At 38.6% G+C, this 13,598-nt stretch overlaps 1 protein-coding gene across 1 annotated transcript in view; it reads right to left on the reverse strand.

The window, feature by feature from the left end:
* Positions 1-848: 848 nt before the first annotated feature.
* The window catches only part of LOC109930875 (T-box transcription factor TBX19-like), a 44,583-nt gene continuing 31,833 nt past the window's right edge, over positions 849-13,598 (reverse strand). The window contains exons 5-8 of the mRNA XM_048603064.1: positions 12,612-12,673; positions 11,420-11,605; positions 3,608-3,740; positions 849-1,083 (exon numbers count right to left, since the gene is read on the reverse strand). Coding sequence (XP_048459021.1) covers positions 849-1,083; positions 3,608-3,740; positions 11,420-11,605; positions 12,612-12,673 — 616 coding nt within the window. The remainder of the gene's footprint in view (positions 1,084-3,607; positions 3,741-11,419; positions 11,606-12,611; positions 12,674-13,598) is intronic.

Below are 13,598 nucleotides of genomic sequence, written 5' to 3' on the forward strand. Positions count from 1 at the left end.
AATCTCACTGTAGCCCTACTACATTATTTTCACTTTAACAATAAGATCTTGCATTTATAAAATGTTTTGTCAAGCAGCATGAATCAAAAAATGATTCTGAGCCACAAAACTCAAAGAGGACGGTATTACAGAGTGCCTGAAAGGAGCAGAAATGCCAAGAAATTTGGGGAAAAAAATTTCAGTTCAATATTTTGGCAGCTGAAGGCACAGCTCCAAAGTTGGATCACTTAAAACAGAAGATGCTCAAGCGATCAGTTTGAGTGGAACACAGATACCTCAGTGGGTTGGTAGGCTAAAAACTCGGCAAACAGAAATCATGCAGGGATTTGAAAACAATTAAGGAAGAGAATTTCTAAATGGAGGTGTTGCTTAAGGAGACAATGTAGTGAGCATAGGTGCAATGGCTGAATATGACTTGGTGAGAGTTAGGATGTTGGCAGATTTTTAGATGACCTCAAATTTACATTGGTTGAAATGTGGTAGTCTGACGAAGAATACATTGGATCAGCTGGCAATCATTATAACTCCTTCAATTTAGATTTTGAGATCAGTATAAAATTTTGTACTTTAATCTTAGATTCCGTGGAAACTGAATTGTGATCATCCATTATGCCTGTTTGGGATTCATCTTAGCTGGTGGGGATTTTCAGTCAGAAACACTTCTTTCCTAGGTTACCTTTTAACCTAGTGCACCATTTATTCCCTTAGAAACCATTCTCACCCGCAACTCATGGCAGAAATACCTAAAACTAAACTTGATAAATATATCGAACAGTAGAAACTGTTTTAATTTCCAGTCATCCTGAAATAGATAACTACATCAATCAAATGTGATGTGCACTGCACCATCAGAATGAGGAAGAAGCTGAACTCCATGATGACACCAGTCTAGCAAGTGGAGATTCACTGAGCACCTCCATTGCTGTTTCACTTGAACTTGTCACAGTGGCCAAGGATGAGGGAGTTGTTGGCAAACTCAGGCTTCCTCCAATAAATGGGCTTTGAGGGTTTCCAGAAGCTGAGCTCAGTGTGTTGGTTGGGGTCACAGAACCATTACCAACTGTCCAGTGGCATGTATAGTGGCTAAAAGTACAAATACAAATAAATGTCCAATCAAAACAGATCTAAAGAGATTATGCCATATCTCATTTTATGAATTGTGGCTGGTGCAGGTTATGTTACTATTTCCAAGGTCTGTTTTACATTGATTAGAGAAAAGAAAACTTGCGTTATTTACAGTGCCTTTCATGAGTACTGGATCTCCAAAATCTCTTTACAGAAAATGATGTCCTTTTGACATGTGGTCACTGCTGTACTGTGGGAAACAATGATTGTAAACAAATATGTATTTGCAAAGTAAAGGTCAGGATAATTATGAAGCTGGCTCAGATATGTTCATTTCCAACAGTCGTAGCTAATTATATTTGCACAGATTTGTAATGCTGTCAACAGTCCAGTTAGATAGAGAAATAGAGTAATGAATTACAGGCAGGTTGAAAATATCTGAATTTTCTGTTAATTTCCTATTTCCCCATTTGATTCCTCCGTCCCAATCAGTCCTCAACTGTATCTGTCTGCAGGCAGTAATCTTTGTCAAAGGTTTTCCAAAGGACACCAATCACAGAAACAAATGATATAATGCATAACATATGAACAAAAAATAAATGCAGAATCATACCCAAGTATCTTCAGGTAAAGTGAGAGAAAATTGGGGCAATTGGGATGCACCATCCCAACTTAATTGATGCCATTTGATAGGCATCTAGCAAAGCTGTCACCGCTCAAGAACTTACTTTCTAAATAATTTATGACATTTTAATTTTAATGTTATCAACACAATGGCCAATTGTGAATATTCAGATTAAAATAGAAGATAGAAGGGACATTGTGGAAAAACCTGCAACTTGCTTCAGTTCTGGTGAGTTGTGTACATTGCAAAAATAATGCATAAATTACAGTGTAGTGAATATTGGCAACACTGATTTCAGTGAACGTTTCAGTTAATTTTAGACATCAAAATGAAATGATTTATTCCTCAGAATTAATTGCCAAGTGTTTACACCCTAGATTTTACTTTATAAATATTGATGAGATTACGAGCACTCACTATTACGAAAGAGTAAAAGAGTAAATCAGACTGCAAATAGCAGCATCCACCCATCCAAAAATAAACAATGAAATTAAAAGTTTCTCTTTAAGTTGCCCTTGTCCTCCAGAAGCTTTGCTATACCAGTATTTTACAGAGAGATTTAGAATTCAAATATGAGGAATAGGATGAAGTTAGTGTACTTGCCCACTAAAAATATTGGACATTGTCAATTCAAATGTAATTTTTAAACAAAGTGTTAAATCTTAACCACTGCAAAACAACCTTTGAACATTGACTTTTCAAGCATGAGTCTCATTCCTTATGAATTTAATGATTGCTGATTAAAAAAAAGTTGGCTTTAAAAATCTTTTTCTTTTTCACTGTGGTTAAGGAGATACACCATTGCTTTCTCTGTTCACAGATGCCCCAATCCCTGGTCGAGTAATCGGTTTTAAATTTCTAGCAGCAGCATGTTTCAGTGCAAAATCCCAGAGGAAGTCTGAGGGTAACTGTAGGTGCAATGGACAGAGAGCACTGTTCATTCGTTACTGACCCCAAAATCAGATTTGCTATGCCATATGTTTATTGGTGGCATATCATTGAGAAGGGCTTGAAAACAAAATTTGATAACAGACTCTAGAGGTTGTATCCTGCACTTTTTCTTAATGATGCAGGAACTGACATCCAAATTAGAAAAAAATCAAATTTGTGTCAAGAGATCAAAATTTTTAAGCATCACGTGACATTAGTGACAGTTTATGGCTTTGATTCCACTCATCAGGAACAAATTGCTGCATTGAAAATCTAGGGCAGTGTACTTAAACATCTTATTCCTATTAGCCATCTACTTCAGGTAGCCCACCAAAGTAATAAATTCAGACATGAACCTCCTTCTAATTATGGACATCAAACTCTTACATTGTGTTACTGTTTGGATTGACTGTGGTCCATGAATGATACTAAATATTAGGCAACCTAACAAATATATCTTAAAGGAATCTGCTCAGATATGGACAAACAACAAGTTGTTCTTGGAGATTGTTAGTGGTGCGTTGAGGAGGGGTAGTCAAAAAGAGCATTTCCCTCTCCCATCACCAGTAATTTTCTTTCCCACATCCCTTTAAATCCTGGCTTCCAGCTCCACTCCGCATAGTGTCTCTCGATTCTCCAGTATCCCGAGCTGCTCATGATTATGGGTTCTGTACCTTCATCAATTTGTCAGTATGTGTTTCTGCTACTCTGAAGGATATCCTTGTTCCATACTTCAAAGGTTCAATTCAATTGAATATTTGTTGACAGATTTCTCCTTGACTTAATTACAATTCTTTTTCACTTCATTCAAATCAAACAAAAGATGCAACAAGCTAAATACTTTGCATATCAAGTGAATTTCCAAAATAAAGTGGTATTAACAATGATAATTTTAAAAGTTTGCTGACCTGTTTAGAAGTCTCATCCACCCACAATAATGTAAACCCTGGAACAATCCTGCCTATGCATATGACCTGTATGGCTCACCTGGCATTGGATCCAGTTCCAGCTGTATGGGTCACTGGTAACATGTTGGCATATGGTGGAGGTGGCAATGTTGACCAGTTGTCATGTGCAGGTAAAGCCTGAAGGCTGTTGCTAGAGTTTTCTGAAATGGACACTTGGTAAAACCATAAAACTGATGAGTAAATCAAACAGATTGTGTTTGAAATTAAAAAAAAAACACCCATTTTCCTTCCCATTCAGATACTAACAGCGGCCGTTCATATTCATTACTCAGTTTAGAGATCAGGGCCATGGACTTATGAACTCCCAGCAGGCTTCAGAAGATGTGCTTCAGAATACAGTACAACTGTACCTTATTTTGCATTCCAAAATTGTTATGAAACAAAAGTATGCTAAATGAAAACAAATTTCTCATTAGTAAACAAAAAGTTACGTTGAAGTTAACTGCCTTGAAGTTAACTGGCTGCTTAGCAATTCTCAATAACTTGCACTTCTAACTCTTTCAACTTACTTCATGGTCACTGCCTCACTCAAATTTCTAGTATGCTGTTTCTCTTGTTCTCCTCCTCCATCCTCAGCCCTTCAAGCTTGACTAACTTGCAGGTTCAGTTAGCCATTAGGCAGGTTAATGAAATGTCAGCATTCACTTCAAGAGGGCTAGAATGCAAGAGCAGGGATGTACTGCTCAGGCTGTATAAGACTCTGGTCAGTTTTAAACACCAGATCTTAGGAAGGATTTGCTGGCCTTGGAGAGAATCCAAAGGAGGTTTACAAGAATGATCCCAGGGATAAAGGGCTTATCAGGACACTAAGTCTGTATTTGACAGAATTTAGAAGGATGAGGTGGGAATCTCATTGAAACTTGGAAAATACTGAGAGGCCTGGATACAGTGGACGTGGAAAAGATGTTTCCAATAGTAGAAGAGACTAGAACTTGAAGCACAGCCTCAGAATGAAGGGACAATCCTTTAAAATTGAGATGACAAGGAATTTCTTCTCTAGAAGGTGGTAAACCTGTGGAACTCATTGTCACAGAAAGCTGTGGAGGTCAAGTCATTGTTTATATTTAAGACAGATATAGGTAGGTAGTTGATTAGTAAGTGGATCCAAGGATATGGGGAGAAGGCAGGAGAATGGGGTCGAGAAACATACCAGCGATGATCAACTGGTGGAGCAGACTCAACAGGCCAAATGGCCTAATTCTGCTCCTATATCTTCTGGTCTTATGTCACCTCTCCTGCTCCCCAATCCTCCCACTCGCCAATATCTCTCCCTTACCCTCCCACTCAACATCTCCCTCTGCCAATGCCTTTCCTGAATCTCTGGGCTTGGAAGAGGGACTGGGAGAGATTGGGAAAGAGTAAGAAACAAGAGAAATTGCAAGTGGCTGGAAGGGAGCAGGACAGTCAGCAAGTGGGACAGAGAGAATTAAAGAGAGGTAATGTATGGAAGATTAGGAACGGAAGCAGAAAGCAGTAGTTTCTTTAAAAACTGAATCAGTGCTTTGGCTAAAATTAAAATGTGGCAAAACTTTTGGAGAAGGTCTCTATTTTAAGAACTGTGCAAAAATAAGAATGCATCATTTATTTTCGTTTTTTTCTTCTTTTTAAGAAGGCACTATTAAGAAATACCTTAAACAGGAAACACCTGCAATATCTTTCTTTTAATTAGATGCATTAGCTAAAGCCTTAATTTATGTCATCATTTTTAAAAAAATTCCCTGAAGCCAATTAAAGTTGTCTGTAGAACCAGGTCTAAATAATTTTGGTTTTCCCAGTTTAAATTCTGTCTGTAAATATCCATTCTATTTTTGATGAAATAACAGAATGACAACTTCATTGCTTTTCATCTCTAGCCTCTCCCCTCTTTTTTTTTGCAAAAGTATACTTTATTCATAAAATATCTACAAACTTGTCAATTTGTACTTTACAGAAAATGCCATGTTTCTCAACTGAGCATTTTGCGTGCTTCTTTTATTCATTGTTGGGATGAGGGCATTGCTAGCTGATCCAGCACTTCTGCCTGTCCCTAGCTACATGTAAGACTGGTGAACTGCCTTCTTGAACTGATGCATCTATGTGCAATAAATAGAGCCCATAGTGCCATTAGGGAGAGTGTTCCTAGATTTTGAACCAGTGACACTGCAGGAACAACAATATATTTCCAAGTCAAGATAGTGAGTGGCTTGGAAGGAAACTTGCAGGTGATGTTGTCCCCATGTGTCTGCTGCCATTCTCGTGGCTGTAGGTTTTGAAGGTGCTGTCTAAGGAGATTGGTGAATTTCTGCATCCTGTAGACAGTACACACTGCTGCTACTGAGCTTCAGTGGTGGAAGGAGTGAATGTTTTTAGATGTGGTGCCAATCAAGCAACTTGCTTTGTCCTGGAAGGTGTCAAGCTTCTTGAGTGATATTGAAGCTGCAGTCATCCAGACGAGTGGGGAGTATTCCATCACACTCCTGATTTATGGCTTAAATGATTGTAGGAAGGCTTTGGAGAGACACAGGTGAGTTTCTAGGTGAATAATTCCTTTGGTTTACACCCTCTGACCTATTCTTGTAGCCACAATATTTTTATGGCCAGTCCAGTTGAGTTTTTCTTTAATGGTAACCCTGAGGATGTTGGTATTGGAGCTTCCGTGATGGTAGCACGATTGAACGTCAAAGGTGGATCATTAGATTGTCTCTTATTGGTGATGATCATTGTCTGGTATTTGTATGTTGTGAATGTTACTTGTCAGTTGTCAATCTAAACCTAGATATTGCCCAGGTGTTGCTGAATTTGGACATGGATTGCTTTAGTATTTGAGGAGTCATAAATGTTTTTGAACACTGTGCAATTGTCAGCAAACAACCCCACTTTTGACCTTATGATAGAGGAACAGTCATCAATGAAACTAACGAAGATGTTTGGCCTAGGACACTATTGCCTAGAACTAGTTCCCCAAGGAACTCCTTGAGATATATCCTAGTGCTGAGATGATTGTCCCTCAACAACTACCACCACCTTCCTTTGTTTTCAGTATGACATCAACCAGTGGAGAGTTTTCTTCCTGATCCCCATTGACTCCAATTTTCTAGGACTCCTTGATGCCGCACTTGGTAAAATGTGGCCTTGATGTCCAAGGCTGGCACTTTCATCTGCCCTCTGGAATTTAGCTCTTTTGTCCATACGTGAACCAAGATTGTAATAAGGTCAGGAGTTGTGTGGCCTTGGCGGAAGCCAAGCTGGGCGACGCTGAGCAGGTGCTGCTTGATAGCACAGTTGATGACACCTTTCATCACTTTACCAATGATCAAGATAGATTGATGGGGCAGTAATTTGCTAGGCTGGAAATGTCCTTTTTGTTTACAGAAGTAATTTGGGCAATTTTTCACATTGTCAGGTAGATGCCAGTGTTTAAGCTGTACTGGAAATACTTGGCTAGAATTGCGGCAAGTTCAGGAGCACAAATCTTTAGGACTGTTGCTGGAATGTTGTCAGGGCACATAGCATTTTCAGTAGTCAGTGTGCACGGCTGTTTCTTCATATCATGCAGAGTGAATAAAATTGGCTGAAAACTGTAATGCTAGGGATCTCTGGAGGAGACCAAGATGGGTCGTCTACTCAGCACTTCTGACCGAAGGTTATTGCGAATGTTTCAGCCTTAACCTTTGCACAGATTTGCTGAGTACCTCAAACATTGAGGAAAGGGATATATGTGTAGTTTCCTGCGGTTGTCCATCTCTGTTTATAACTGGATGAGGCAGGATTTCGATCTGATCCATTGGTTTAGGAATCACATGTCAATCACTTATTGCTTATGCTGTTTGGCACGCAAGTAGTCCTGTTTTGGAGTTTAACCAGGTTAACCCCACGGTTGTAAGTATGCCTGGTGCAGTTCTTGGCATGCTGTCCTGCATTCTTCACTGAACCAGGGTTGATCCCCCAGCTTGATGGTAATGTAGAGTGAGAGATATGTCAGACCATGAGGTTAGGGATTGTGTTCGAGTTCAACAGCTGCCTCAATCCAAATACAAATTGTAATATTAATTCATTGTAACAAGAACTGTACGCATCCTCTTACAAGCATATATCCTGAGGAGTTCTATACGTTAGCAGCCCTTCAGTATACTATGTCAGAAACTGTATAAGCGGTGGCCTTTCCTCACTGTCTTTGGGGTGGCTGCTCCAAGCTTTAGTGCAGCATGGACAGGGTGAATAGAAACCATCTATTGCCCTTAGTTTAAGGGTCAATAACAAGGCAGCATAATTTTAAAGTGAAAGGTGGGCGATTTAGAGGGGATTTGAAGAAAAATGCTTTCACCTAGAGAATAGTGAGTGTCTGGAATGCATTACCTGAGAGGGTGGTTGAGGCAGGAAACCTCACACCCTTTAAAAATAACTTGGATGAGCACTTGAACTGTCAAAACATAAGGCTATGGGCCTGGTTCGGGGAACTGGGACTAGTGTAGGCATTAGTATATGTTTTTGGTAGTACAGATTTGAAGAGATGCGGGCCTCTTATGATTCTATTGTTCACTCCATGAAAAGTCCTAGACCAAAACAGAAATTGTTGGAGAAACTCTGCAGGTCTGGCAGCATTTGTAGAGAGAAAACAGTTAACATTTCGTGTCCTGTTACCATTCCAGCAATTTCTGTTTCTGTTTCCAATCTTCAGCATCCGCAGATCTTTGTTTTACATAATGTGCTAGTCTTCAGCATTGGATTGAGGACAACTGTTTACACTGGAAGACCAATAAGTTCAGGTCAGACCAAACAGTGCCATTCACCAAATGGATGGTCCTCCAGTCGGAGTTGATGTTTGTCCCAGCGTGCATCCATGGAAACAGCCCCTACAGCACAGATTCATGCATCACGGTACCGCTCAGGCCAAATCTTGACAAGAAAACAGGACATTTCTCTCCAGATTTTCTTTTCAAAGGCACTTTCAGAAGGAGATGAATGACAGTTTCTTCACCACGGCAGCTCTCTCCAGGGCATTGTACAGTGACGCAGAAAGCCCAGGCGTGCATGAACAATTTGACAGGAAGTGTCCATCTCGTCACCAAACAAGCTACACCTTAGTGCTTGTTTGAAAGTTCTGATGATGATGCATGCTGCCAAATGGCATTGACAGCCTGCTCCTGGAACTACCTTACAGGATTGACTGTCTAAGTTTTCTGCAGGACCTCAAAGGTATTTTAAACAGAACATGCCTGAAATATTTCTGATAAAAGTTCTTGCCCTGTATAAATATTTTCATGCTTCAACTACTTGGCGCATTCCACTGCAAGGTGGTCAAACCTATCCTTCACAAAACTATACTTTTGTAGGGAATAACACAAGCTTAGATAAAATACATTCAGGTTATGGTGCATAACTTGCTTTGCCATTCTGCATTCTCATTTTAAGGGAATTTAGCACTTTAAAATATGAAATTCTTTTGTCCATGAATTTTAACGAAAGCTATATAATGTACTCCAACTGAAAATAAGAACTGTTTTCAAAAATAAATTTGAAAGCAAACACAAGAAACATTCAAAAGTAACATGAGATCATTGAAAGGAACTTTCAACAAATCAAAACTCAGTGATTTTATCCTCTTATTCTTCTAATATTTGGTGACAGAAAATCATGGATATGAGGCAGAAACTGTCCACAGGAAATTGGGAAAATCTACTAATGGGTAAACTAATTGATGAACAGTGGAAAATGTTTAAAGAAGCATTTAACACAATACAAAACCAGTTTGTACCCCTGAGAAGGAAAAGCTCCACTTCACAGAAATTAACAGTCATGGACAACTAAAAAGATAATGGACAGCATAAAACTAAAAGAAAGGGCTTACAAAATGCAGAAGAAAACACAGACATTGCTGCACAGGAAAGATATAAAGATCAGGAAAGATACAAAGATCAGCAACGGGCCACAAAGCAGTTTATCAGAGGGGCTAAAAAAGGGGTGATGAGAGAAAACTTGCCAGAGACATCAAAATGAAGAAGAAAAATGTTACATAAAGGGAAAGCAGGCGGTCAGGAGCAATGTTGGTCCACTAAAGACCGAAAGTGGCGATATTGTCAATGACTATGGGGTAATGGCAGACATATTAAATAATTACTTTTCCTCAGTATTTACAGGAGTAAAGTAGCTTACTGGAAGTGCTGAGGAAACTAACAGTGGATCAGGGTCAGGGACTGAATAAATGTAACGGAAGTAAAACATTGGTAATGGGGAAATTAATGGAACTAAGAGTGGGACCTGATGGTTTTCATTCAAAGGTGTAAAGGGAGCACATTGTAGATACACTAACTATAATCTTTCAGCGCTCCTGAGATACAGGAGTCATGCCCCTAGATTGGAAATTTGCACTTGTCACCCTGCATTTTAAGAAGGGCAAAAGAGGAGAACCAGGGAATTATAGAGCAGTTAGCCTAACGTCTGTAGTGGGATAATTGTTAGAGTGTATAATCAAGGATGAGGTATTTGAACACCTTGAAATTTTCAGTTAATCAAGGAGAAACAGCATGGAATCAAGACAGGTAGGTTGTGCCCAACGGACCTCATTGAATCTTTTGAAAGGGTGACTAAGGTCATAAGGGAACATCTATGGAAGTTGTTTATATGCACTTCCAGAAGGCATCTGATAAAGTCCCACATGAGAGACTGTTAACAAAGGTAGAAGCCCAAGAACTGATGGAAAATTGCTGATCTGGCTGGGAAATTGGTTGAGTGACAGGCAACAGAAAATAGGGAAATGAGTAGGTACTCAAATTGGCAGGATGTGACCTATGGTGTCTCACAAGGATCATCATCCTGTGTTAGGACTTCAATTATACACAATATTCATTAACAACTTGGGCAATAGCAATGGAAAGTCCAAATTTGCTGATGACACAGATACATGACATTGCAGACAACGTAGATGATTGCAAAGATATATCAATAGACTAAGTGAATGGTCAAAACTGTGGCAGCTGGAGGTCAAATGTAAGCAAGTTGTGAGGTTATCTATTTGGAACTAAAAATGGATAGACCAGGGTACTTTCTTGACGGTATGAAGTTAAAAACAGAGGGTGTCCAAACAGAGTTCGGGCTTTAGGTGCGTACATCTTTACAACGTCACAAACAGGTGCAGGAATTAACAAGAAAGCTAATGGAATGCTGGCCTTTATATCTAGAGGATTGGACTACAAGGATGCAGAAGTTATGCTGCAGTTATTCAAAACCCTGATTAGAGCCCACTCAGAGTACTATGAGCAGATCTGGGTATTACACATTGGGAAGCATATATTGGCCTTGGAGGGAGTACAATGTAGATTTATAAGAATGATACCTGAACTTCAGGGATTAAGTTATGAGAAGAGATTATAAAGTTAGGTCTGTTTTCTCTCAAATTTAGATGGTTAAGCGTGATCTGATCAAAGTCAAAGAATTAGGGCCAGACCATTCAGGAGAGACATTGGGAAACACTTCTATAACTCAAAGTACGGTAGGTGTTTAGAACTTTCTTTCACAAATGGAAGTGGATGCTGGATCAGTTGTTAATTTTAAATCTGAGATAGATTTTTTTTATCAAGCAAAGGTATTAAGGGATATGAGGCAAAGGCAGGTATTTAGTGTTAGGCTACAGATCAGCCATGATCTCATTGAATGGTGGTCTAGCCTCAAGGAGCTTTATGGCCTATTGTTGTTCCTATGTTCCTATAACAAAAATCAATAATCTAGTTGAAATAATTAACCCATTAATGAGTTTAAGTCCATTGCAGATTGTATGCTTCATTAATTTTGTAAAAGCATTAATTACTCAGTGTAACCAATCAATTGATGGTTTAATTAATAGGTTTGATCTTACCTGTTGAGTAATTTCTATGAATGTAGGATGTTGGATATGGACTGGCAAGGTGCCTACGCCTTGAGGGATAGCGTTCACAGCTACGGTACCCATGGGCACCAGGCAGTGGTAAAGCAGCACAGTATTGATAGCTTGGATTTGTCGGTGTACAAATGGCCTCAGCATTGGGAATCAACCAGCTGCTTACTGGAAAGAAGAAAAAATAGTTCTAGTAAAATCAGTGAAAATAATATTTCAGTAGCTATGTTCTTAATTGTTTTACATCAACTATACTGTCTGCACTGTATTTCCAATAGCTAACCCAAAAGCAACTTCTTAAATTCTAAAGTATTGGTATTTAAGTCTGTCTTAAACTTTAATATTTAACTTGCAATAAAATGTGTGTTAGGGTAAGAAGGTTGACGATTTCAGCATTTGAAAGTAATGCAATTTGGAAAACGGACAAAAAAAGTTGTGAAAATGAGAATCTATTATTGCAAAATTTCCCACTTAGATTCTTCTAATCGCAAAGTAGTTGCTAATATCAATGAGGAATATAGGTACTTACAATGACTTATCAAAGAAATTGCCAGAGCTCAGGCAATGATGTCAAATTGTGCTCTGTCCCCAAGTACTCAATTTGAAAAAAAGATGGAAAAGCACTATTCAATTTGGATATATGTTTTTTAAAAAGTGGAATTATGCAGTGCCTACAGACCTGTAAAACATAGCTTCATCCATAAAATTATGAATTATTTCAAATATATCAGTGAAATAATTAGATGTAGTATCCAGGTTGTGCAGTACATTTCCATATGGTATTGAGAACATAAAAAATTGAATGAAAATGATATAGATGTTGAATCTGTTTCTTGCTACATATAAGATTTTGGCAAATTAATAAAACAAGAATCAGATTTCCAAATATTACCAGGGCAAAATAAGTAAGTTTGTTTTTAGAAGTAAAAAAAAAGTGAAATCACCACCAATAGTGGTGCAAACATGAAAGATGTATAGGCTCTTCATTTTAATTATTCCAAATTTACTTACCAACACCCAGTTCACTTCCTCCCCGCAATTCATCAAGATTAATATAAAACTATCACCCTCATAGCTCCAATGATCTAATCTTGTTACCAAACTCAATGATCATTATCACACCAATATTTTACATACTAGCATGCCTGCATTGGAAGTTTAGTACTGCACTTACTATGAGAGTAACTTATGTGCTGATTTTCAGAAAGATCATCTGTGCAATCCTTATAACTGGCTCTGTAAGAGTTCAAATAAAGATATGGAATTATAGATCTTGGAACATCTTTGTTGCTTAAATGTTCCGTCATTCAATTTAAAAATATATAAATCCTGCCTTTCTACATCCCAAAAGAGAGGACCTCTTGTTGGCAAGTGCATCCCCCTGAGCCACTGAAAATCATGTATTTGAGCTTCACTTTCTGCTATGGAGCAGGTTACCAATATAAACAGGTATTCTTGGTGTCAGACTGGATGCCCTTTTTCCTAAATATGTAAGTTGGTCTCAATATTGATTATAAAGTTCCATTTAAAAAAAAACGTAATACGCATTATTATATATCTTTTGACCAGTGACCGTCTAGAAGGTCAGTGGCAGAGGTGCATGGGAGGACAATCAGCTGCAAGTTCCCATTCAAACCATGCAGCAGCCTGACTTGTAACTGTACTGTGTTTCTTCACTGTCACTGGGCCAAAATCCTGGAATTACCTTCCAACCAGCACTGTGGGTGTACTACATCAATATGGACTGCAGTGGTTCAAGAAGGCAATTCAACACTCACTTCGGGGATTAGGAATGGTAAGAAAATAATAAATACACACCTTTGCAGTGAAAGGCTGTTATTTATCTCTTATTTGCCGAACACAGTTTTGAGCATTGTTGCAATTTGATCTGTACAAAATTTGTAAGATGTTAATTCCTTTGGGAATTCCAACTTTTCAAGATTTACAGAAGGGAGATTAATTCATTGAGGTTTAAAGATGGGTAGGTTTGAATATACCACAGGTGCCATGTACCCACCCATCCTTAAACCAGAATGTATAATTATAGAGGTAGTAGGAACTGCAGATGCTGGAGAATCTGAGATAACAAGGTGTAGAGCTGGATGAACACAGCAGGCCAAGCAGCATCATAGGAGCAGGAAGGCTGACGTTTCGGGCCTAG

Source organism: Rhincodon typus, chromosome 11 (genome assembly GCF_021869965.1).
Source record: "Rhincodon typus isolate 14 chromosome 11, sRhiTyp1.1, whole genome shotgun sequence".
NCBI classification, from domain to species: Eukaryota; Metazoa; Chordata; class Chondrichthyes; order Orectolobiformes; family Rhincodontidae; genus Rhincodon; species Rhincodon typus.